Source organism: Engystomops pustulosus, chromosome 3, assembly GCF_040894005.1.
Source record: "Engystomops pustulosus chromosome 3, aEngPut4.maternal, whole genome shotgun sequence".
Taxonomy (NCBI): domain Eukaryota; kingdom Metazoa; phylum Chordata; class Amphibia; order Anura; family Leptodactylidae; genus Engystomops; species Engystomops pustulosus.
This window is the reverse complement of record NC_092413.1, coordinates 44402385-44429836: the sequence shown is the minus strand read 5'-3', so window position 1 is coordinate 44429836 and position 27452 is coordinate 44402385. Positions and strand designations below refer to the sequence as shown.

The 27452-nt window shown below is 41.5% G+C and overlaps 1 protein-coding gene across 6 annotated transcripts in view; it reads right to left on the bottom strand.

Annotated features, from left to right (window-relative positions):
- RALGAPA2 (Ral GTPase activating protein catalytic subunit alpha 2) overlaps positions 1 to 27452 on the bottom strand; it is a 188562-nt gene that overhangs the window by 156346 nt on the left and 4764 nt on the right. For all 6 annotated transcript variants that reach the window (XM_072140620.1, XM_072140621.1, XM_072140622.1 and 3 more), the window contains exons 2-11: positions 13876 to 13986; positions 11642 to 11691; positions 10764 to 10821; positions 9534 to 9577; positions 6705 to 6882; positions 5449 to 5564; positions 4723 to 4861; positions 3586 to 3785; positions 1327 to 1557; positions 6 to 179 (exon numbers count right to left, since the gene is read on the bottom strand). In XM_072140620.1, coding sequence (XP_071996721.1) covers positions 6 to 179; positions 1327 to 1557; positions 3586 to 3785; positions 4723 to 4861; positions 5449 to 5564; positions 6705 to 6882; positions 9534 to 9577; positions 10764 to 10821; positions 11642 to 11691; positions 13876 to 13986 — 1301 coding nt within the window. The remainder of the gene's footprint in view (positions 1 to 5; positions 180 to 1326; positions 1558 to 3585; positions 3786 to 4722; positions 4862 to 5448; positions 5565 to 6704; positions 6883 to 9533; positions 9578 to 10763; positions 10822 to 11641; positions 11692 to 13875; positions 13987 to 27452) is intronic.

The window sequence follows — 27452 nt, the reverse complement described above, 5'->3', positions numbered from 1 at the left end:
TATACCTGTTTGCTGTCAGTCTCCGTTACTGCCGATTCAAAAACGGGCAAAATCTCGTGGTCACTGGATGGTTTTGAAGGTTCTTCCATAAAAATCGGCTTCTCTTGTAAGATCCATTTCCGGTAAACCTTTACAACCTTCCGTGTGGCAGAGACATCACAAGCAGGTAACAGGAAAGCCTAAAAACATAAAAAAGTAATGTTGTGTCAGACAGTAGAGGAAATATTACCAAAATGCTCATTTCAAGGTATTTAAGTAAAAGCAGAAGATGTAATAAAAGATCATCATATTAAATTCCATGGGAATGGGACCCACAAAATTGCAATAGATGTGCTAACTTCTATATAATATAGATGAATTCCAGAAGTTCCATATAGATATTCACATAAGGTACTAGTGTGGCCATATCCTAAGGACAGTGACTTCAACCCCCTTTAAACCATTTTTGTATCAGGAATGCCTAGAAATAATGGGGATTTAAAAGACATCACACTGGGAAAAAGATAAAAATTACAAGAGATATTCTTAGTGCTACCACTAGATGGCAGAATGGAGTAATAAATAAGGAAAGGGCTTTATGTAACAACTATATAAGTTATTCCAGGCCATCTACAGGCTGATTGGTTGGAGCCTTATAATGGATAATGGGGATACTATTCCCAATAATGGGTGGGACAGCAGAACAAGCATGTGTCTTGCCACTCTATTCAATAGCGCCGTGCTCAGCAATTTTAGGTAATCCCATATTATTGAATAGAGCAGAAGGACACGTGCCTCACCTGCTGCTCCCAGCCATTAGAAAGAACCAGAACCACGCTCTCTGGATTTCTGGGGGTCCTGTTCTTGTGATCGGTGCGGGTCCCAGCAGTTGGACACTCAGTGATCAGCTTGCTGATACAACCCCTTTATTGTATGATCAGTAGAGGTCCAACTGCTGAGACATTCTGGATCAGCACAAGAAAGGCGGAATATCTCTCTCCTGACAAGCTCATGTGTAAGGCCGCATGCACACGAATGTATGCCCACCGGGCCGTACATGGCACTCAGCGCATTCAGTGGGAAGTTAAATCAAGCTTAATAAACCAAAGGAATCAACATTTAAATTGATGCCAATTAACCAGAAGGTCTCTGAGGAGAGTTATTAGAGCCCTTCACACGCTGTTAGACCATCTCCCCCTTTATAGCCTCTATATATACAAAAACTATATAAACAATACTTGGCCACATTTGCAAGGATCATGAGATCTTGCACAGGCAGAGGAAAAGGAAAGGTGTATAACTTTCCATTTTGCTTAGTGTGTTTGGAGATGCACGCCCATAACACACCTGTCTGAAGACTTCATTGATGAAGTTGACGTATCCCCTGGTGGACAGGAAGATCCTCTGCACCATGTCGTAGACGTTCTTGTGATCCTCCTCTATACTGCACAGGCTGGAGTTGCTGAGCCTTCGGTCTGATAACGTGCTGCTGTTCGAGTGGTTCTTCTCCTGCTCTTGGGGGCCGGTGGTCTCTCCCTCCGTATTCTTTTCTTGGCTCACATTAATCACAGATACTGTCTAAAAGGAGAGGTAAGAGGACATCACATGACAGCATCCCATTATTCACCATCATAGTTAAAAAGTATGTGTGGTGCATTTAATATTTAGCAAATATTAAAGGAATACCCCAGTCACAGACGATTCAGGCCCCGCACCAGGCATTATTCAATTATCATTGAGTGGAGCGTTCCTTTAAGGAAACTTTGGATGAACATGAACCTAGTGGTATTTCTTCTCAAATGTTTTATTACTTTCTCTTTTTTTTTTTTTTTTTTTAACAAAGTTCCCTCTTACACTGAACACACAGTTTGATCTGCCGGGTTGATTTTGTAGAGCAGAAGGTGTAAGCATTATTAAGACAGGATTCACCAAAGTGATTTCTATGTAAACTTACGAGAAACCTTCCAAATTACCCTCGCTGAGCATTCCTGGCTGAGATGTCCACAGGGTGTTCTTGTTAAGGGTAAGTGTCAGCCATCTGGGAGCACGTGGGATATTTTATCTTCAGGTGACCATTGATACACTCCAGTATTTACTACCTTATGGTAGCTGCACATAAAAATTCGGTTTATTATCAGCACTTGCAATTCATTTTTGATATTACCAATATGGGGATGTGCAATATGCTTGTATTTAACCTATATTAAGGGGTATTTCCATTATACCATTATGTAATTCTTCATTGCCAGTAAGTTTGTGACACATCTTTGGTCAGTGGCCAATGTTAATTTAATTAAAAGAACTTTTTACTTCATTCTGGCAATGCCCACGTGCCCTAGATGTTTTGTATTGTCTCTTCAGCACAGGCTGTTTTTTTCATATGTGTTTATATGCCTTAATAAAATTATGAACTTTATGCAAACATTATTTGTGAAATGCTGACCTTTTTTTGATAGGTTTATTGTTTTAGGACGACCCACTGGACTCCAGGAACACAGGAAATTTTCTCACAAAATATATCAATCTGTTCAGCTCCACCTGCTCTATAACATGCTTTCTGCAAATAGGACACAGTGTATAACTAGCGTATCACCTTCTTCTATATAACATGTGGCCTGCAGATACGACTTTGTACAATGTGTTTCCTGGAATAGGACATTTTGTATTATCTCCTCATCTCCCCCTGCTCTATAACAGATGAGACAGATCTATGACAGAAAAGACACTATAATCTGCTTGGTTCCTACTGCTCCATAACATGCTAGTGCCATACAGGACACTATGTACAATCTGCTCTGCTCCTCCTGCTCTATTACATGAAACCTGCATATAGGGCACTATGTACAATCTTCTCGTCTTCTCCTGCTAACCAAGACCACAAATGAGATTTAGTTTTTCGTTAAAATCAAAGAAATCACTTTAATGGATTTTTACCACACACAAAATGTTTCTCATGTGCAATGGCTGGGAAACTAACCAGTGAAACTCGGACATATTACAAGGGTCTCCGAGTTTCCTGTGTAAACACCAGGGACACCTTTCCTTTGGATTTTGGGGGATCCAGGAAGTTGTCATCTGTAAAACAAATATCAGTGATGGCGAACCTTTTAGAGAGCGAATGCCAAAACGACAACAAAAACCCACTTATGTATTTCAAAGTGCCAACGTGGCAATTTAGGCAATAACTTATTGCTAACTGCTTTGTCAAAGCTTTCAATCGTATTGGCGTCCTGAGGACATCAATACAGTAGAAAGAGGAGAAATTTAGATTTATGGTAGTAAGAATGCAGTGCCCATGGCAGGAGCTCAAATTATAATGCACCATTGTCCACATCTTCTCACTTCTCCTGCAGTCCCAGGCAGCCAAGATTGTGTTGCTTTAAAATAGTACTGAGTGCACAATGTCCTGTGTGGCCTGGGATTGCAGGAGGAGGCCATGGGTCCTGTCTTATGAACTCTCTTCTGAGGACCGGGGTGCCAAAGAGAAGGCTCTGAGTGCCACCTCTGGCACCCATGCCATAGGTTCGCCAACACTGCCATACGTTAACACCTATCCTGTGGATATGGAAAGCCTACTGTAGCACACTTAAGGGCCAGTGCATGTACCTGGATCAGTTTGGGTAGAACCTCTCCTCCATTCTTAGTGCTTTGAGAAGATGCTACATATTTCTTTTCCAGAAAGAAGGTGACCAACCACTTGATAAACACGACCCTAGCTGCCATGTAAGGGATTTTTGTGCTATAAAGGTTTTCATTGTTCCGGGTTACGGTGACATACACTGGCTTTGGTCTGATATCCGGAATATCTGAAACAGAGGGAGAAACTGTGTTAATCCCATAGTATCATTGAGGCAGGTCGCTTTACAGGATTTCGCTGAGATCTGCAGACAATTAGTATATTGTTTAAAGCCGAGCAGGTGAATGGACATCCGCCAGGTCCTATAAATATCCATGTGTCTGTACCCTGCATTCATTAAAAACACAAAGTCAAAACAGTCTGAAGGTGACCTTTGCATTGCAAGATGAGAAGAAAAAAACATTCTATTATGTGAAATCACTGCTGAAAGTATAGATAAGGATCAGATGAAAAATGGGGCAGACTGCGGAAATAAAAAAAAACCCCAAGCTTAGCTGCTAATGGACTACCGACACAGCGCATGATCATGTGACCGCTACGCCAATCGCCGGCCTTGATATTTACACAATGTGGCTCATTTACTAAGGGTCCGAACGCCGCACTTTCGTCGGGTTTCCCAAATATTTCTCTTTTGCCCTGAATTGCCCCAGGTTTTTGGCGCACGCAATCGGATTGTGGCGCAGCAGCGCCGGCTTGCATGCGACAGAAATTGGGGGGCGTGGCCGTCGGACAATCCAATGGATTCGAACAAACAGCGGAATTTAAAAAGGAAATGTGTCGCAAGATCAAGCACTCACATGCACCAGGAAGAAGCAGGTGAACTCCGGCGGACCTCGGCGCATAAGTGACACATGCAGGAACTCGGAAGCACAATCTTACTGAATCGCACCGAACCCCAATCCTCGTCGGACAACGCACCGCGGGATCGCAACGTTTTGCATGCCAAGAGGGTGCTCATTTTGACAGTGTCCTTCATAAAACTTGAGATAAGCAACTTCACACTTATAATCATCCGACAATCACATCAGACACCATGTCAGTTACTTCTAATTTCTATTTTTTATATGTGTAACTGCGCACTATAACAAATCTGTAACACTTCTTACCAAGTACAGGCTTGTATAGATTCGTCAATTTAGTAAATGATGGGAATAAGTGGGTCAGGTAATACTTTCTAAATAAGTTAAATAAAAATTTGAAGCCTGTGTCTTGATTCTCCTTGTTTCTCCAAGACAAACTCGCAGCCTAGAGAAGAAAACAGAGTAAGACTGTTAAAAGGGATTTCTTCTCTACTTACAATATACATTTAAACTGGAATCTTAAAAAAAACATGATTATTAATGTAAATTATTATTCGTAATTAAAAATATTCTGAATTAATAAATCTCTTTCCTTTCCTATGTGATGTCTATATTCTTTCCTAGCACTGACCTAGTCCCCAACCCCTCACAGCCCCCCTGCCCAAATCCCAAATTATAGTGCATATTGATATTTATTGTATATGATATTAATTGAAATGAGCTGTGTTCAATAAAATAATTTCCCTACCACGATAAAGTGCTATTCTGTTTTATTCCATGTCCAGAGGATAACGGCTGACCACTGTATAAGCGATTGTACAGATAAAATTGGAACTTGTAGCTCCACTACATAGGAATCAGCTCCTCCTGCTATATGACATGCCGCATGCCGTTCAAACTGTAAACTCAATGTTTAATGTCAACCAATAGGACAAGGATAACAAAGTGTGTATTAGGGAATTGCCAAATTACCAATTTACAACTACTAACCAGGCTGGAGAGAATTAAATGGAAAAACCCAATAGTACCTACCTGTATTACCATGTACTTCAACAAGATTTGTAAGAAAAAGCAGCTTGGATCATCGGGTGCTTTTTCACCCGACACGGCTGGTACAAGAGGTGCTATTTCCTCCGGGTGAACTTTACCTAAAGTAGTAATAATAATAAATATGGATAAAACATATACCCTAATAATACAATTCTTTAACAATATTTACGGTAATCATTGCAGGATGGAAACTGCTGTGCTGTAAAATCGCTATATTGAGCTGCTCATAGCTCCTCCCCCTGCTCCGAGTGACTGCTGTAGGATCCCACAGCCCAGCAGTGTGAGGATTCACTACAAGTGCACCAAGTCCAGCTACCATCTTGGAATCTAAATGCATTTTTCAAAGTCCTGCTGCTACCAATAACACACACAACGTTATAATTGCACAGCTATTCAGGGATGCTACCCACCATTTGCATGCTCAAAACTGCTGATACACTCCATTTGAGGAGAAATTGGGAAATATAATTATTTGTTAAACATAAGTTTCATGAGTCTCGAGCAAGTGTGTCAGTGATGCAGGTGGTGCAGAGGTTGAGCAACTAGAGTCTCAGGAGCCCAAATAATTGGGTAGTTCTAAAAATAACACTATTGCCAAGATGCCCTGGACAGATTTTTAAAAAGTTTAATTTCCTTTGCAGATTTGTTAAATTCTATAAACGGGGCGAGACTCATTCTAAGATCTGGAATAGAAGCCATGTGGACTGTCAGCAATCCTCATCAAAAACTGAATTTAACAAATCACTCCCCCCCCCCACACACACACACACTTTTCATTGTTTTTATGTTATTTTATTTTGTCTAGCAATTAAAATGGATAAATGCTGAAGAAATCTTCACTATGTGTCCAAGGAGAAAAAGGTATCACCCCCTCCTTACTGCCCTATATCTGGCTATAAAGAAAACTGACTGGAGCAGAAGGGGAAAAAACAAAAAATATACTAAGAATCATCTCTATTTTTGGAAATGCAGTCTATAATTCTTTATCAGAAGCTATGTAGATAGTCCAGGTGCTCATCTATAGTACTGCCTAATGGATGGACATTATACATTCTTACACAAATAACCTGAAGAAATTCATTCCCGTCTATGAGAAGTCATAATGAAGACAGATTGCCTTGCCTCTGCATATTAGTCGCTTTGCCTCAAAGAGATTCTCAATGAACACCTCAGTACAATGTAGGACATTAACAAAAGTGAAAGGCATCAAAGAAGCAGTTAAAAGCGCAGTCACTAACCATCAAGTAAATTATAAGTAGGGTTTATTAGGGTCTCCAGTGTGCAAGGACCTCGAGATGATATGGCGGCAGGAAAGCCAGGGACAAGACATGCAAATATTAGCGCCTGCTCCTCTCCGCAATTTGTCTGCAGTGCTTGAAGCCAGAGAAGAAACAGCCGCATTCCTTCACATCGTATCTAAAGGACGAAAGACATCATCATATAAATAGGACGCATGTGCCAAGAGGTGCCACAGAACATGCAAGACAGCAGTAGGCATAGCCAGGAGATGTAACATGCAGGCAGAGGCGAGTACAGGCCATCATCTTGTGTTCTGCAGTGGCATCCATATAGTAAAGGCTCAAAACCAGAAGTCAAACCTACCACTCCTGCACCATCAGCAGGGATTCAGAGGAATCCAAGGGATCCATTACAAGCTGTACTGATTGAGGACCCAAGTACACGGGGGCGATCACTGGACAAACAATTTGCTCATAACATTTGTTCCCAGTTACTGCCCCGTGTAGAAATGCTGAGCCATCACCTTAAAGGGATTTATGCCCAAAAGCTGCCACCAAGCTGCTGTGCAGGACAGGTGACAGGACTACACTGACATCATTCTATATTCTGCGAGATTCAGCTGAAAACTTTGAACGCTGACGTGTATCACCTAAAGAGTCGCAGGAGAAGAGTAATGTCCCCCAATAGCTTTACTAGGTCAAGTACATCAACACAAGCTACCTTCATCAGCTGCCACCCAGACTGGACTAGAAGACCTCAACTCAGCCAGAAGGGGACAACCCAATGCGACTCTTCTCCGCCCCTGTGACTCCTAACTGGTCATTTGAATATATCTTTCAAACTTCTTTTTCAGCATAATGGCAAATCTATTCAAATACAGAGGACCATTACTGTTATCATGGTCTTGGATAACAGGTTAGTCAGTGTATGATTACCTGTGGGCCTGAACAAGACCGTGGTTTTAGCATACGTCGGCGCACGAACATAAACTCTCTGCTTCTGATACACTACATGGTACTAGTCCCAGGCATAAGGCCTCTTCTGATTCGATACTGATGACCTATTAGAAGGATAAGTCATCAATACCTATAACTTTGGAACTAGAGATTGTACAACCCCTGTAAAGGGGATTTCAAAGTCTGCTCTATTGTCCATAGCAAATACATCTATAAAATAGGGAATGTGCTGTTGATAATAAGGGTTGTCCCAAGATTGAAGTTTTTACTGATATTAAAAAAAAAATAACAAATGGTCTATAACCACCTCTCTCCGGGTCAGTAAACCCGCTGCTATAGCAAGGTGCATGCAGTCAGAGCCGCTGAGGCAGACATCAAACAGTGGAACAAGAGATTGTGGGAAAAGTTCCACAATGATTGTGTTATGTAAGAGATGATCAGCTTGTTACTTTATATATGGCAGTATACTGGGAGTGTATCCATTATTTTCCTGCCTGGATGTAATGTTCTGCATAAATAGTGGGACCAAAATTGCACACCTTATAATTGTTGTTTACCACCTGTAGCATATCAAATCCTTCGCTTGGATGAGAAAGGTTGCCGAGCATCGCCATACTGTATGGCCTACATTGTCATTTTCCTATTCGTAAAACCATATAATTTCCAATAAGAAAACACTGTTCCTTTAAGATTTACAGGGCCCCTACAATACTGTGCGGAGGAAGGGTGGAACGTCACAAGACTGAAACAACACCAGCATTTTCTAGAGGTGACATCACTGCTAAAAGGGGAAGGGTGGTGACTGCTAAGGTGACAGGTGGCCACTGGGGAAGGCTACTGTGATACATAGATAGGAGCAGTAATGTAAACCTGGATGAATTCAAGAAATTTACTATAGTCCTATGTGATAACACAGAAACACGCACACATGAGCAGAATTGTTACACCTATATTAGTGAAAAGTGTATCATATAAAGAGATTATACAATACCACCTATTCACACTGCATATACAATACAGAAAAAGGGAATATATAATCTACGAGCGTGTGTAACGCCCAGGCTGGAGGAATGAGTACTGCTCACCCCTCTCCTCTCCATAGTGAGGCACGGTGCCCGGCCATAAACACGGGAAGAGATAGAGCATGCTCCATCTTTATCCCGTCGGTGATATGGTGAAACAGCGCCCCGGCGCCACAGACTTCTTTGAGAATTTTAATTCTTGAAACAATACTGTTAAGGAGCAGGTCATAACTAAGCTTTTGTGTTTTAGTTGGTCATTCACATTCCATATACCAGTATGAACTCTTTACAGATTTGGATGTTTATTTGTATAATTTTGTCTTGAAAAGTAAATTGATATGCTGCAGCTAGAAAACCTGCAATACAGGTCAATTTGCACTGCAGCTTTTTTTTTGCACAAATTATCAATTTCTTTAAATGAAAACTACCACCAGGATGAAGGATTGTACACTAAGCATGCTTACATGCTGGCGTGCTCCCCCCCATCTTTTAGCTTTGATTGCTTTTTTTTTTTAACAACAAAAGATTTTAAAAATTATGCAAATGTGCCTGAGGGGCTCCAGGTTTCAATAACAGCTATGGAGCCTGGAGCCCCTCAGGCTCATTTGCATAATTTAAGAAAACTTTTTTGGTTAAACAAGGGCATAACAAGCTAAAAGAGGAGTGGAGCACCCACCTGTTAGAGGGGGCACACACCAGAATGTATGTATGCTTGGTTTACAATCCTTCATCCTGGTGGTAGATTTCCTTTAAAATTTGTCTACTTCTCCTGTAAATTGCAGTAAATAATCTACTTTGTGAAAAAACCCTAAAGATGCATTGCATCTGGAACATTCCTTAAAGCACTTACCTTTATAGAATTTCCAGTGTGTAAAAGCTTCTTTAAAACTGAACCTATATAGGAAAAAAAAAACAATTAAAAAAAAAAAAAAAGTTATGTTTAACAAAAAAATGTCCTATGGGAATATCATCGGAATTATCAGGAAAACAGGGGAAAGGGTTTCCAGAATCCTTAACTCATTAAATATTAACATGAGGCCAGGAACTAAAGGTTTGTCCTGAATGATAATGAAAGACCGTGCAAAGGAAGGAAGAAGCTTTCAGTAAGTCAGTACAGATGTCTCCATGTTCCTAACAACAAGACCCCATTTCCCTGACCTTACATTTCCAGCCATTCTTTCCACAGATAGATTGATGCACGCTCAGCAAAAAAAAAAGCTAGAACACACACGTAGATAAGGCAGAAATTAACCCTTCTGACTCACGTATTAAAAACTGCTTGAAAGGAAATATACTATCACAGTCCATCATGATGATCCATCAGGGACACTTACTGATAGATCCAGACCCTATGACTGTGATAATCGTCTTATATTTCTTATCCATGGCCACCATACTTTTAAAAGTTGAGATTAAAAGTAAGGTAATTAGCCAGAAGTGCTCTGAGGGGCATTATCAAAGCCCCTTCACAGGCTGTTACACTACCTGATGGAATGTCACACAGTGGGAAGGGGGAATTGCTTCTACACATTGTAACAGACAGTGAAGCTACAGCATGGAAGGGCTCTGGAAACATAATTTTAGAAGCCGATTTTTGAAGGAAGGAGGACATGGGTAAGAAATATAAGAAGATTACCACAGTCACGGTGCTTGTATTTATGAGTAAGTGTTCCTGGTTTATCATGATGGATTTAGAGGACAGATTAATACTTTGCAATATAAACAAAGACAAACTAATAGAAAAATTGCATAAAAGGGGTTCTCCCAAGTTTGGAAGTTATACCTTCAGCTCTACCAACAAGGTGATTGGTGAGGGTCCAACTGCTGTGACCCCCACTATCCAACTGATCATGCTCCCTGCTGCTCCATTCTATTAGGGTGCTGGGGATAGCCGAGCGCTGTGCTCATCTGTCCAATGCAGCAATTATTGAGAACTTGGCACCTGTTCACTGGATCGCAGAGGTCCCAAAAGTCAGACCCTCACTGATCACCTTGTTACCACCTATCATGAGGATAGGGTATCTTTTCTAAACTTGGGACTCCTCCTTTAATGCTATTACTAGGACAACACGATTCTTACCTATACTATGGTACTGCCAGCGATAGAAAATCCTTTCAGGTAGTAGTTGTAGAATTTTCTAAATGAAGAAAAAGCAACCAAAGACAATGAGATAAAATATGTAGCAATACATAATAAATTAACATAAAATGCAGTGATAGGCAGCAGTGTATGCTTACTGAATATGGGCCTATACACTCTACACACTGGATCATATTGGAACAGAATGAGGACAGTTCTTGGTTTACAATCCTATTTACAGACAATGCAGGTTCCACATGATTCGCTTTCCTTGGGGTTGGCAGAATTCAATCAGTTCAATGACAACTGCACAGCTCAGACCTCGAGGGACACATCCAGGGCATAGTTTACGAATGTCTCAAATTAACAGGTAATTAACCCAATTCTCTAGATTTCTAATTGTGTCTATTGCTCTGACGATATGTCTTGTAACAACGATTGCACAAGAAAATCATTACCGGTGAAGATAATCAATTCTCATTTAATTGCCAAGCACTTACAGTTTTAATTAACAGTCTATTGTGCCCGTATAGGAAGGGATGCATGGACGCATGGGGCTGGGATTTCAACACATCATCTATGTAATTCCTATTACATGATGCATCTGATATATAGGGTGGCAGGGGGCCACCAAGTATCATCTGATAAACCGCACTGTAAAGTATGGAGGACATTTATCATACGTATGATCTTAATGTTGGTCCTGACGCCATTCATAGGGGGGGGGGGATGTCAAGATAAAACTATTTATATTGAAAAAATGTTTTTTTAAAAAAAGCATAACTTTGCAGTACAACTTCCCTTACAAGCAGATAGTTCATATAGTAAGATTGGAAGTACTTGTAATACCAAGATAACATTGTAAGGATAAAACTTACTTCAAAAAGAAATAGGATGGAGTCCAGCTCCTCCCTTTGAGATTTATTCCCTGAAAAACAAAACAAATATTCCTATATTATTAATCTGAATTGGCTTCCCAGTTGTTTTTTAAAAGGTGAACGAATGTCATGCTAAAAATCATCACAACCATAATAAATGTATGTAGTGACTGAAGGCAGAAGGGTCTATCCTTTCTAGGTAGTTCCTGGTCCTATTACTTTCGTGTGCTGCCATAAAGTGACACAGTTTATTTTATTTTTTTAAACCTATAAAAGGAATCATTTGGTTACTTAATTACAACTGATAACAAGGGAGAGAGGTCTTATATCCTTCTGTATAACCTACTACTATAAACCCAAACTGCTCTAAACTACAAATACAAGAAAAGGCAATGTGATCTCTGTTGTGTTCTGTTACAGGGGTAGTACCAAATTATATTGTTACCCCCTAACAACCTTAACAGTAGGGTTCTGACTCCTGGGACTCCACCTAAGAATAGAAATCCCATTCTCACTAATCGCTGGCGCAGCAGGTGGAGCATGCATCCTGCCACTCTATTTAATACAATGGGAATGGCATAAATTGCCAAGGACAGCGGTAAGATATATCCATATGGCACATGACGGTTAGGACTACATAATGTGTTTAAGCTGCACAACATCAAGAACACAAGTGATGCCCTATAGCCTTGATGGCGAACCTTATAGAGCCTGAGTGCCCAAACTACAACCAAAATCCACTTATTTAGCGTGAAGTGCCAGAATTGCATTTTAAGCAGTAACTTATTGCTACCTGTTCTTCCACAATATTCAATTGTATCAGCCCCCTGAGGCCACCAATACAGTTCAAAAAAGGAGGGCAAATTTAGATTATCATAGTAGCTTCTCTACAGGGCCTCTCTGTACAGGAACAATGGTGGGTCCAGCAGGATGACCTCCAAAGATAATGCACTTAAGTCAATACCTTCTAACTTTTCCCACAGTTCCAATCAGCCAAGAAAGTGTCGCTTTAAAATAGAACTGAGAGCAGCATCTCTAAAGCTGCCTGGGACTGCAGGAAAATTCTGTGGATTTGGTCCTATTTAGTGAACTCTGTCCTGGGGTCGATGGCCAGGGTGCCCGCAGAAAGAGTGCCACCTCTGGCACCCGTGCCATAGGTTCGCCACCACTGCCCTAGGAGATTGGGAAGCTATGTTCTTAAAGTGACAGATCCATCCTAAGATCATATCCTAATAAAAAGTTTTCTCCACTTTCAGCAAACAATTCATATTGTTTTGGTAATAAAAAAGTTAAAACAATGTTCCAATATTATACAGGAAGTTTAATTGTTCACTTCCTGTAGAGAAACTACATCTCTAAACATGATCCCTGGTCATGTGGAGTCCACAGGTGCACGGCTCGTTATATCACAGAGTAGTCAGAGCTGTGCACCTGTGTGATACCACATGACCAGGAACAGGTATTTCTCCACAGGACCTAAACCATGAAAGCTTCCTGGTGACAGAATAACAGCAAGCAGAGATCTATAAAACTGTGAGGAATTGACACAAAGTATATCGAAAAATTGTACAACTTTTAACTACACAAACCACTTAAATTATTTGGTAAAAGTGGTTAACAAAAAACCCAAAAATGTATCTTTTAGTATTGGGTCCCTTTTCTACCCCTTTAAAGTCTAATGACAAGAACTTACAGACCCCCTCCAACCAGGGCCCTATGACGCTGCTAGCAAGGGTCATCTGACCTCTGGTTGGAAAAGAAATAGGGGTCATAATATAAGTGGAGGTCTGACTGTAGCCCAAAATACTGGGGCAGATTTACCAACATTGGTAGAGAGTAAATAGACTAGACAGTCTTACACTGTGCCAGCGTCCAATGAACGATACATCCTACATAGATGTAGACTGGAAAGTCTAATTTTACACCACCTGTTTGCTGTGATAGTTCACACCACAACAATCTTGCAAAGTTTTCACACATTTTAAAACATGGTGCGTCACAACTTATTGTGACGATAAGCAAAGTCACAATTGAGTGTGTTGGTAAAAATGTTAAAAATTACAATAAAGCTTTTTGCAACATAAGTAAAATCACACGTCAACTTCATACGAATAGTAAAGTGTCCTAAACAATTGATGATGTGGGGCATCTTTTGGAGAAATATAGGAATATACAGAACACCCAGCCATTTGTAGTAACACAAGAAGACAGGGAGAGGATAAATGAGTGAATACCTTTTAGCTTTAAGCTACTTTCCAGTGTAATGAAATTTTCATAGAAGATAAAATAAATCTGAGAATAGTGCGCTTCAAAGAATTGCTTCAATTCACTCCACTCCTGAATGTCTGTAGAAAAACAGAGAAGAAGGGTTACTGCATGGGATAATACACAGACATAATTTTGGTTATGATCCCATAAAATGTATAGTATTTGTATCTATCAGAGGGAAGTCCTTGGATGGTGACCACCCATTAGCCCAACCCAGGGGCCACATCCGGCCCTCTAGTTATCTGTGAAAAAAAAACTCCCCTCCCTATCATTAAATAATGATGCAATTAGGTCCTACAAATTTTCATTGAATAATTTAATGTTTTATTTACTGGTTTTTATATAGAGACAGGTTATATAATGTATGATGTAATAACCTATACACCAAAACAATCATCCAGCTGGAGAAGAGGTTTAATAAGACTGGAATTACGACACATGAAGGATGATTCACTCAAAAGGACTTTAATTTTACTACACGGCAGACCAGAAGAACAAGTGGATAATTATGCTGTAATTTGCATAAATTATTACTGCACATTTAAGAATTTATATAGAAGACTATAGTAAAAATGTTACTATTTTGCTTTTCAATACCTTCCCCAATTGTCATCATTTACAAGCAGTGTACAGGCACTAGAATCCTAAGTAACTAATGCATGTGACCATATGTTTATGGTATGTTAGTGAACCTGTCACCAGGAATATGATTTTTTAGCTGTTGACAGGTTGCAATAGCCTACCCTATGCCAATTTAAAAAAAATGCTCTTGTCAGCATTCTGAATTTCAAGACTTTATGTAGGTTTATTTCACATTACCTGGCTCCCTGCCAGCAGCGTGTGGTAAGTCCCCAGGGAGGGGCAGCTGTAGCCTCCTCCAGCTGCCTGTGGGGTGCACTGAGCAGGCAAGGGGGAGGGGGATGGTGCAGAGTAGGGGAAGAATGCATGAGGAGGCACAGGTACACAGGCTGCTGCAAGCCGCTGCCTTTTGTTATCCAGCCCAGCTCTGGATCCCCGCTCCTACGCTGCAGGCGCTGTGACCCAGCCACCGTGAAGCAGGCGCTGGGACTTCAACTTTCTGGTTGCCTTACAATGGCAACACTGTATAAATGGTAATTACTAAACAGCTCTAACTGTTAAAAGGAACCTGTCACCAGGAGACCATATTTAGCACTCTCCCAGCCCCCAGAGAGCATAGTACATACACACAAAGTGTTTTTTGTATAATAGGTTTTACAGAAATAAAGATATGTTATATTGTACCTTTCAATACCATGTGCTGTGTGACTAGGCACTCGTCCCCTGGGAGTGGCTGGAAAGGAGCAGTTTCCCCCCCACCCTTGGGAAACAGCTCCTCCATGTGTCCTTTTCAAATATATGAATAACTCCGCTCACTCTGGCTGTAGAGGAGCAGGGGGCGTCACTAAGTCAAGTGATGGTCGTTTTCATATATTTGAAAAGGACACATGGAGGAGCAGTTTCCCAAGGGTGGGGAGGAAACTGCACCTTTCCAGCCACTCCTAGAGGACGAGTGCCTAGTCAGACAGCACATGGTATCGAAAGGTACAATATAACATATCTTTTTTTTATACACAAACACTATGGCTGTGTATGCACTATGCTCTGTGGGGGAGTGCTAAAAATGGGTCTCCAGGTGACAGGTTCCCTTTAAGATGTAGATACATTTGTACAGAACTAAAATAACATAGGCTGATTAGACGTACTGCTGGCAATCAGCTTTCTGCTGCAGGACTTTCCATAGTACAGGTTTAAACATCAGATCATGAAAGTGCTCAGCCCTGGGTGTTGGACCACCACTATCATTAGGAAAGGTCATTAATAATTTTCTCCTGGAAAAACTGTAAAAGTGCCGTACAAAAGGTCAGATAATGAGGCTTATCATTGGTTTTTCTGTATTAAATCCAAGCAAAGGAGATTTTTCTTTTCTGGTGACGCCAAAAATTTGCAATGATTAAGTAGGTCAACTTCAGGAAACTTGAAAATGTGGCAGCCGAAAAACAATGATACATGTGTCCCATAGAAGCAATTGATCCCTGTGACTATAACCTATCAAGTCACTGGGGGTCATTTCCTAAGGGCCCGATTTGTGTTTTCCCGACGTGTTACCTGAATATTTCCGATTTGCGCCGATTTTCCCTGTTTTGCCCCGGGATTTTGGTGCACGCGATCGGATTGTGGCGCATCAGCACCGGCATGCACGCAACGGAAATCGGGGGCGTGGCCGAGCGAAAACCCGACGGCTTCGGAGAAACCGCCGCATTTTTAAAAAAAATGTATAGAGAAAATTGCACTTACCTTCACTCGGCCTGGCTCGGTGTATTCTAGTGCGTTCCGATGCTCTTCAGCGCAGCAGCGACATCTGGTGGACGGCGCTGGAACTACCTTAATAAATCCCGGCCGGACCCGAATCCAGCGCAGAGACCACGCCGCTACATCGCGAATGGACCGGGTAAGTAAATCTGCCATTGTCTTTGGATCGCAACTGGGGTAAAGCAATAGTAAGATCACTTGATCAGTAGATAACATTGTTCTGGTCACATGAACAATACGGGCCCTCACTCCTATTGTTCCATATGACAGTTTTTTCTCTGTTATGTAATGTTATATTTGTAGATGTCCCCTATGATTTGTAAAGCGCTGTGGAATCTGATGGTGCTATATGAATAAAGATTATTATTATTACAGGGAATTACATTTGAAACAAAAAATAATGGGCCACATTTATTAAAGCGTTTGTACTAGTTTTCTGGCTGAAAAGAACATGCAAACTGCTTGCACGTGTATTTATGAAGTGTTTGCGCCAGTATTGCGTCACAGATGCACCGTATCCGCCGCTCCACAAAAATTCTGCAAATAAAAGCCCGTTCTGGGGTCAGACTGTATACCACACTTATTACTGCGACTCAACAGAATTGTGTCACACTGTATGTTAAAGGTGCACCAAAAAAATTTTGGTGCACACTTGCAGAGCAAACCAGTATTCAATAATCTGGCGCACTCATTTTGCACTACTTTTGATAAATGTGCGCCAATATGTATTTTTAAGGTTTCTTGAATTCAGCAGGAAAGAAAAAAAGTGTCCCCATCTCAAGTAAGCCGCTCTTAGTGCTAGAACAAACGCAGCAGTGTTACAATGATAGCCTAATCGGAAACCTCCGATAACGCTATTTAACACCGCTGTGGAGTACAATATAAACGCCGGACATCTATCAAAGCTGTCCGGTGTATTCATGAGGGTGCGGGATTGTGGGCGGGTTTAGGACAACTGCTCCCCTTCTTCATGCACTGGTTTAGAGATTCCTCCGCCATTACTCTGCCTACAGTGTAGACGGGTGCGTGCTACGACAACCAGAGAACAGCTTTCATCTATTACAAGGAACAGACTCCTGTCAAAATACAGATGAAAAGGAAAAGTGTTTACTATGAGAAGACATGGTGCTGGCCTCATTAGAGGAGATGTTACATAATACTCCCAGCACCAACTCCATTTCTTTAATATTTACTATAAACAACAATCAAGTAATAGACCTACACCGATCACACCTAGCATCAATCACACCCAAGTACACAGTATAAAAATAACAAAAGAGAACCTGCAAAATAAATAATTGACAAAATACTGGCTTAAAGGGAACCTGTTTCAAAAAAATTAATCTTCTGTACCTGGTAACGAGGGAGAACCCAGCTAGTCGAGGAGGGCTGATCACCTCGGCTCCAGCCCAGGGCTTTGCTCTCTGCATGTTATTCAGCGCTCACCTCCATCTTTCCTACTTCGCACGGCCCCCTGGCCGAGTCCCCAGGTATGTGCAATGGCCGCTCTCAGCTGCCATTGCTAATCAGTGAGCAGGAAGCCAGGGGACCATTTCATTTTCATTTCTGCTTCATTTTCAGCTTTTCTAAGCATCGGTAGGGGTAGTTGAAATAGGGGAGCCCTTAGGACTAAAGGGCTCTATGGGAACCCGTCCTAGATGAATTTTTTTGAAATAGCGGTGACAGGTTCCCTTTAAAACTGTCACAAAGAGGAGAGGGGTACAATACCTCAAGTGCACAATCGGGGATGACAAGGGAAGGTAGGGCAGAAGGGTGTAATACTTAGGCAAGTTAAATCCCTAGTGTCCAAGGCTAGATTCACATTACGTTTTGTAGCATTCGTCGAAAGGACACATCATGGGGGATTCTGAGGTGTCCTTATAACATATGGCACAGACTTATCTCACTGAATGCCTATACAGTGCAATTCACTACGGATAGGCTTCTATTGGTTTGGCTGAGCGTATACGTTGCAGGTTGAAAAAAGACATAGCTTGCTGCGGGGTAGTTTATTCCCTTTAAAATAATGCCCAAAAAGCTGGATTGCAACAGTTAAGATGCTCTAAGGCAGTGGTGGCAAACCTATGGCACGGGTGCCAGAGGTGGCACTCTCAGCCCTCTCAGTGGGCACTCAGGCTGTTGCCCCAGGACAAAATTCACCGGGTTCACCAGATAGGAGATTAAGGGATCCTCCTGCAGGCCCAGGTAGCCCAGGATATGACACGCTGAGCGTTTAAAGTGAAGCATCTTAGACTGAAGGGAGAGAAGGTATAGACAGGGTCAGATTATTATCGAAACTTCTGCTCTTGGTTGTCAAGGGAAGCTCCAAACGCAATTCGAATTTTACCTCCTTCTGTCAAAAATTTTGGTTTCCTCAGTAACGTTGAAACTGTGGTACAGCACGGAGCAAAAAGATTGCATTAAGTTACTGTCTAAATTGCCGTGTTGGCACTTTGCGATAAATAAGTAGGTTTGGATTTCAGTTTGGGCACTCGGTCTGTAAAAGGTTCGCCATCACTGCTCTAAGGGAAATGAATAAAAATAAACTACTACTTCCCTGTTGCTGCACTTCCTCAACCCATAAAAGGTTTGAGCTCTTGTTTTTGATGATGCAGCAAATCGCCGGCTGCAGCGGTCACCACCACATATCATCAGTGGGGACAGAGGATGACCGACTGGTACATTAATAAGTGACAAAATGTCAATGGATGTAACTACATGTATGTTAATATTTAGACCAAAAAATTGAGACCTAGCTGTAAGGTAGAGACTCGGTAAAAAAGGGAAGTGTGTGAGGGATCGTCTAGTTGCCTTACAGCTTCTCTCTTGTAGCCTGTGGCACATTGTAGTAAACCGAACAAACTCCAGGTACAAGGCTCCATTATATTTTATGCTTTGACTCTGACTCACAATCGAAACACTGTGCAATTCCAGCCGTACACAGATTGCCCCATTATTTCCGTGTATTACCACCATCAGAGGCCACTTATGAAATCCCCCCCCCCCCCATGTGTGTGTAACATGTAATAGTAACCTGCTCTGCTGACAAACACTGCAATAAGTGCAAATCTAGATTTGGCCTTACATGAAATCAGCCGGGTCACTTAATAAAACTCTTACTAAAAAGCAAGAGGTGACAGGCGGCCCTTCCAGTCCTGTTATTTTAAGATAAGCATGTGCACTTCACGTCCTCTTCCTTCACAGATGACTTACATCAGGAAAGCAGCAGACCAAACAAAGTAGCAGAAAGGGTCAAGTGACGGCTACAGTTCGGTTTCCTTGTGTCTTCCTGTGCACGGCCAAGACCGCCACCAGAGATCCACGGCCCAGACCACCACCTAAGGGGGATACCCGCTCTCCGAATTGCTGGGGGTCCCAGCAGTCCGACCCTCGCAATCAATCTGTTATCCCCTATCCTGGGGAATCACTTCTAGAGTTGATACAATACATTTAAAAGGAGCAAACAAGCCATTTCATGAAGCAATATGCTGACAAAGGCCTGTGAAATGTAAGCAGGATGACACTTTTCTGGCAGTAGGGACCTATGGATATGATAGGACACATTAATTATGTTTCTATCACTTAATCTGAGCCACAACCAGGAGCAGACAAATACACAGAACAGGTGCCAGTCTGTTCAAGAATCATACAGAGATAAGGCACAATGATGGTAGATGGTAGAACCAGCTCTTTGTGTATACTCAGAAAAATAAATGTAACATCAGTTGACTAGTGGGGCCATTAGTTACTGAGGAGCCAGAACAAAAAATGGGTGAACGCAGCCCAATTTACAGTGGTGAACCTATCACGCTACTTTATTTTTTACTTTCAGAAACATAGTGCAGTGTGATAGGAATGGAGTGATATGGAAGTCTAGGGACGAGCTCTTTGCTTGCTGGCTACTGAAGCCAATAGTCATTTGTTGGACCCAGAATTAAAAATGATGGATCCATTTCAAAGGTCAAACAGAAGGACGCAGTGACGGCAGGGGGCCGAGGTTATGCAATTTGTGTAAATCTATCCTAAATAATGTTTCTCATCATCCGAAACCCTTATCTTAGGGTGCACGCTGCATTTTGTGGCCCTTTAAACCGAGACTAGAAAGCAAACAGACGATTTTCCTTCCTATCTGTAGTGGATGAGCCTCATGAAGTAGGAATTAAAGAGAACAGCGCAGATAAAACCCAGCGCTTTCATCAACGTGCCAAATCTCCTAGAAGGATAATGCGATTTTCTAGGACATAATAGCAGAATATTCTAGAATGTGCTCAGCATGACAGGTTTTATAGTTGTCCTAATATCCGTCCATAGACCGTAACATTGGAGAAAAAACAAGAATCTGGACCATTCTGCCTGCAGTCTCATGAGAGGAATACTATCGGCTGTAGCGGAACACATATCGGGCGTCTCCACCACAAAAGTGACAAGAATTCTGTACAAAAACAAATGAACAGTCAAACAGTTGGAATTTTATCTAATATACAAATTATCAAAGGAAACGGTAGAGAAAGAACACAGCCTATCCTCAATCACACGTGTTCAGCACCCCCAATTTTTATCTGGCTACATCACCCCACTTATGGGAAGAGGCCATCCCACAGCTTATTGCAAAAATTATTTAAAAAGGGGTATGAACCCCCAAAGTAAAGACATAGATGGAGGGATAGACAGATATCAAAGACAGAGATGGGACTGTGTGAGAAAAATTGACTGTGAAGCTAGAGAAAAAGAGATGGGCAGATATCCAAATAGGTGCCGGTTATGTATAGAACTGCTATGTCTTGGGTTACTCCCATGGGTCTTATCAAAGTGATCCCATTAGTGTTTGTAAGGCATTAATTCCTGTCCAGGGATCTCTATTTTCCTGTCACAAAACGGTTACCTCTCAAAATAGTCCTACTGTAGGATCAAGAGACGTCGGTGATATCGGTGCAAAGCCCCACAGGGTTCGGCAGTGAATAAGAAAGATCTAAACTCTGGGTGGGAGGTGTTCAAGAAGAGCCCAGTTATATCCAAAGCTCAGAGAGGGCATCACAATCCTGTGTCATCTTCAAGAATCAGCACAAACTCATGGTCGATGCTTGATTTACAATCCTTCATCCTGGTGGTAAATGTCCTATAATTGTTTATCTTCAAGCAAATATTTTGCATGCTGGATGGAAAAAACCTTTTCCCTGATGGCAATGATCAATATCGGGTAGAGAGGTGCCAGCAGTCATGAGGCACTGACATTACAGATAAGAGACAGCTTTCACTTACATGCCATGAATTAGAATCCCATAGTTATAGGGGTTGTCCGAGTTTTGAAAAAAAAAACTATAGGTGGCTGGGAGCGGGCTGCCTAAAACAATAAAGATGTACTTACCTTCCGGTGCCCTCCGGTATCCAGCGCGCTGCATTCAGTAACAGTACAAAAGACCTAATATAACCGATGAAAGTCTTTATGATTGTGCCAGGACAATTTTGGGAATTGGATTATGAAATAGGGCTTATGTAACCGTTTGCTTGGATTTTCTCCAGGTCCTCCGGTTTCCTCCCACACTACAAAACATACTGGTAGGTTGATTAGATAATGAGTCCCAATGGGGACAGGGATCGATTTGGCAAAACTCTGTGCAGCGCTGCGTAATCTGTGTGCACTATATAAATAAATAATTATTATTATTATTGTTTTTGTTGTAAACTCCACCCAAAATGTTGGCAAGTATGACTAAAGCTAACTTTCCCAAAAAGAGAATACCTCTTAAGAGTCCTGGAAGCTTAGACAAATTTCCAGTGACCGGCAGAATGCTCCCAAATATTTCACAAAAATAAAAGAGGGACACACAGGAAATGGGATATGACTCTCTTCAAGAAAAATTTCAAATGTTGGCAAGTGTGGTCATTGGGGGTGTTTCTGGAGGCTAGAGGTGAGATCCTTAGGTCTCAAAATATTTGCCTGGATGGGGACACTTAAGTCTATGTTGCTTTTTAAATGTTGATAATTATGTTCCACAATAAAGTCATTTACATGGTGCTGTAGACATAGGAGGATCCTCCATCCACAACAAGCAGCAGATACACAAGGCCACGTGCGACTACCTGCATTCTGAGGATCTGTACACCCTGCAGGCACTAGCTATTAGATTTTCTCTTTGTGTCACTTGAGTTAATATTATCTACACAGAACAATTTCTCTGCACAGTAAAGTCTTCCAGGTAATTGCTGCACTAACCACTGTAATTCACAGAGTCCTCCATCTCCCACTGGGCACCATTAGACAGTGCCCACACCAGGACATTTAGCCCAGCGGGTACAGCCTCGCAGAGAAGAGATGCTGTAAATCACATCTATTTTCTTCCCCACTGAAAGGCGTTCGGGTTATTTTTACAAAGTTGACCTTTACTATTGCATTGGCAACCAGGGGGGAAAGTTAATAAAGACCCTTTGTGCTAAACAATGGGATGAAAAACAGTATCTGTCTAGATATCACTGCACAAATCTCTCCATTTATGGACATTTCTCCCTATCTGAATGTATAAGGATCTTACAATCAACAAGCCAAGGACAAGAAATCACCCATAATGGCAGTGTAACCTGTGCATCACTTACACGATACACGGAGAGTATAGTCAGCTCCTGCCTAATAACAGAGGGTGCTACTTGTACTTGTTAATAACACATGCATGCTCGGTTGGCCGGGTGTGAACATGTACAGAAGGTCAGGAGGAATAGATGTTTTGCCCGCGGTCCCCTTATTGCACATGTAATAATATCACAGACAGAGCAGAGCCTCCTATACAAATACAGGGCGCACATTTACTAAGAGATTTGTATGGGTCTGAGACGCCTATTTGTACAAGTAATTTACAAGAAAACTTGTTAATGAGCCAAAAGCGACACCTTCTCACCAACACAAAATATCTCATGGTACATACAGTAGATATGGATTCTCTTTATGTCATCTATAATTTAAAGGGTTATTCCATGTAGCCCTCAAGAATACAGCTGCAAGTACCCAATACATGGGTAAACGAAATAAACTTGACTATTGAGGAGGAGTCTGTTTTCTTTGGAGTTGGAAAAATGCCCATGGTGCATAGATAAGACACAAGGCCAAAGTTCAACTACCTATATACCTAGAAAATATTTTACTTAATGGGGGTGTATCAACTGCCAGGCGGACATATGGCTGTCTGAATGTACCCATATATAAGTTTTATTGTGTTTTGATTTTAATCTTTTTGACATAGTCTGACACCAATAACAATTTCACATTTTGTCGTACAGACCTCTGTAAGGGGTCATTTCTTGTGGAACGTGGAGACATTTTCATTGCTATCATTTTGGGACTGCAAGACCTTTCAATCACTTTTTATTAAATTTCGTATGTCTTCCAAAATGGCAGTGTGGAGATTGAGGCATTTGGGTGCTATTTTCTGGTACAGGGGTTCACGGAGCCGTACAGGGGATCCCGAATTGATAGACCGGGATGCGGAGATACTCATCGTGTTAATAATAATAATAATCCTTTATTTATATAGCGCACACAGATAACGCAGCGTCTCCAATGAGGCTCACAATCTAATCAACCTACCAGGATGTTTCGGAGTGTTGGAGGAAACCAGAGGACATGGAGGAAAACTACACAAACACGGAGAGAACACACAAACTCTTTGCAGATGTTGACCCTGGGACTTGAACCCAGGTCCCCAGCGCTGCAAGTTTGGGATTTTAATTTTAGGTTTTGTTTTTTTTTTTTTCATTTTTAGACTCCCTAGGGGTTTGATCACATCTAGCATATACTGCAATAATACAGTATTGAAGTATATGGAAAAAATTAAGCAAATACCCGGACCAGATGAAGAGAACTTAACCCAAGAGCCCTCTTTATTCAGTCTTAACAGCCTAGTGACGTAAAGTTTATACAATTTTATAATATACTTTCTGTATCAATTCCTCATGGTTTTCTAGATCTCTGCTTGCTGTCCTACTATAGAAAGTTTCATTGTTTACTTCCAGTGGATATAACCTGTCCATGGACTTGTTCGATGGAAATTTCAGAGCACAGCGTTTGGGCACCTCTAGCACTTCCATTCACTGTCTATTGGAGTGCCTCATTCTCGTTACGGTCCCAATAGTCAGCCCTCACCGATGAGCTTATTATCCTTTATTCTGTGGACAGACAACAAGACTCAGCTGTGTGCACGAGGCCTTAGATACTTACTGGTCCTACAATATTATACTCACTTCGCTGTAACATATACAGTCAACTTGCTCCCAGCACAGAATAAACAATCCTCACCAGAGCCATAACTAGATTATTTTTGGCAACAATGTAATAGTACATACTCAACAATAATAGTAAGCTAAAACAAAACAAGCAGCCCGCTCGAGCAATATTAGGAAGGAAATCTGCTTGATCACTGCAGCTAAGGATTTCCTATAGGACTTCCAACCCTTTAAGTGAAATATAACACAAGGCGATGAATTACAAACAATTGTGTAGTAAATTGACTGTGATCCTTATACTGTTACTCCCATCTTTAATATTTCAGTATCTTTTAGCGTGACTTTTGGCACAGCACACAGGCACCTGTGACATCTCTAAAGCGGGGGCATCAAAAATGAATACAGGCAAAAGGGGTATTTCTTAAATCACTGAACTTTCTTTAACATAAATTATAAAGATCTGAATGTGGGACATTCCAAAAATCACCAGTACAGTAGTAGTGACCCCCCCTCCTCCAAGCTCCATCGCATCAGCGGTGGGGACCCATAAGCGGTACTGCTCCATTCATTAACGTACAATATAAAAAAAAAACATTTCTTTGTTGCCCATTGCAACCAATCACAGAGGTGACGTCACACAGATGTGAATAATTAGCAGCCTGGAGCCGGTCTGCTTTTTATAAGTCTCTTTTTTAGGCGATCCTTGCACGTCAAGATTAGCGAACAACCAGCGCCAGGATCAAAAAGAGCGTAGGTGAGTAATTTCAGTGTTTTTTTTTTTTACTTTTTTCTGACTGGTTGATTTCTTTTAAAGGAAAAAGTATCCATTCTGTGTCATCACCAATATAGGCCTTAGGCAGAAGGCCATGTCCTCACTGGGACTGGATTGCGGACGTAGCACACTGCGGCTGGAGAAGGGAGGGGAGTGAGCGGTCCTCACCTCTCCCCATAAGAAGCCGAGCTGCAGGCTAGGTCATAGTCTGGTGAGACACTGTGACCATGACCATTACCGTGACCGGGTGCCATAGACCTCTATGGGGCCCATGGTTCAGTGTGAATATGATGACAAGTATACACGTTCCTAGAACTTGAAAGCTCCTGCCCATGGCTGCTGCTGTGTGATTCTCCTTATCACAGCTCTTACACCTCGTGCTCCTCACTTCCTACATCTCAGCTTCTCGCTGCAATAAGGAAGAATGACGCTGCAATCTCCAGACTGAGGACAACGGAGACAAACGTCCTTACATCATGAGCGACTGGAACAATTGCTGGGCGAGGACCAGCTCCGGTTTCAGTTTTCTCCTTTCATGAATACAGATAACAAGGTGTGACACTTGTACACTCTAAATCCCAATGTCTACAACATGGATGTAACAGGAAACAACGTCTGTAAATAATATTCTTCCATCACATGAAGAGATTCTGCAGCAGAATTCCACACAAAGCCAAAAATCCTTCCTATGATCTTTTACACAGATATGGTCACCCAACGGCAAGCTTTTACATGATCCTAGTGTTTGGAGAGTGGAAGTAGCAAAAACAAATGATTTGTAATTCAGATCATTTATCAATATGTCATATAGGAAAGGTACAGATAAGAGGTGGGACCCACATCTATGTCAAAGTCCATAGTCCCCCTACGTCTGCCTCCGCTCATCTCTAGTGGGTGCATTTTATCAGTCACTTCTGACTGTTTATGTGACTATTATGGAGGTGAACGGGTCAAGCAAGGGGCATACCCATCTCATACAGAAGGTCCAAAACATTTGTACTTAAAAGTTGGACTTGTGTTTTTTTCCAGCCTTATATACTATAATACTATGAGGGCATAGCAGTGCGGTTACTGCATGTTGTAGGCAATTCTATATTGATGGGTTTTCAGTTATTTGAAAGTTTGGAATGTGGGGGACAGTCAAACATTTATTGTAGAGAGTTCGGGAGTATGGGGGATGCATGGGAGAAGTCCTGGAAATGGATGTGTGAAGAGCGGATAGTAGGAGGACAAAGCAGAGGTTCTTGAGAAGATCAGAGATTAGTTGTGTGATGGTATCTGTACCCTTCTTTTCTAGAGATAAATGTGAGATTGGCATTATTGGACACATATTCCTTTAATCTTTATGTTAACTCTATGCAACTAGTCGCAACATAATGTATTGGTCTTCAATATTGCTGCTTTTGCACATTTATGGCTGAGTGACAAACCCTTATAGCAAATTGGTGGCATGACAAGGTATACCTACCCATATGGTGACCCATTCTTCTGAAACTAGAATATCTTTCAATATTTTAAAGCTAGGATATGGTAGCGATACCTACATGTGGTGATACACAAGTACAATCCCAGGGAACACAAAGCCTTGAGACGTGCAGGAGACGTTTTATCTGAACAGACATTATCTCATTACTTATTCATGAGCGTGGTAGGATCAGACAATGGACCTGTGCATTACTGAGAACATGATGTGTTCTGTAACCGGCCATGTGGAGAGGCAGGGAACGTTTCAAGACTTTATTGATTAACCTTGAATAACCTGCCATCATTTGTTAAAAATAAGTCAAGAAGACTTAGAGAAATAAATGTAACCGAGCATGAACACTGCTCCTCCAACACCATCGCATATAACAGATGCCCAGGAACCAAACACAGGTTTCCATTGTACCAACTCCAATATCGCATAAATGGAAAGTAAAGACTTCATGTTGTATTTAAGTAAGTTAGAGATATTTTCACTTTGGTCATTTAACTCAATAGATTCAATACATTAGATTACAAATAGATTTGGTGATCGCTTGGAACAGCCAATAAGGATAGTTGACTCTGGCTTCACTGCGCAAGTGCACAGCACATACGCAATGGAGCCGGGTTATTATGGCGGCTTCACTTGCCGCATCACAAGAGGAGGCAACGAAACTGCAGATTTGAGTCCGATGTGCCTGATCTAGGTAAATGGAAAAAAAAAAAAAAGGTTTGTTGCCTTAATTTTTGCCCACTCTAAACCAC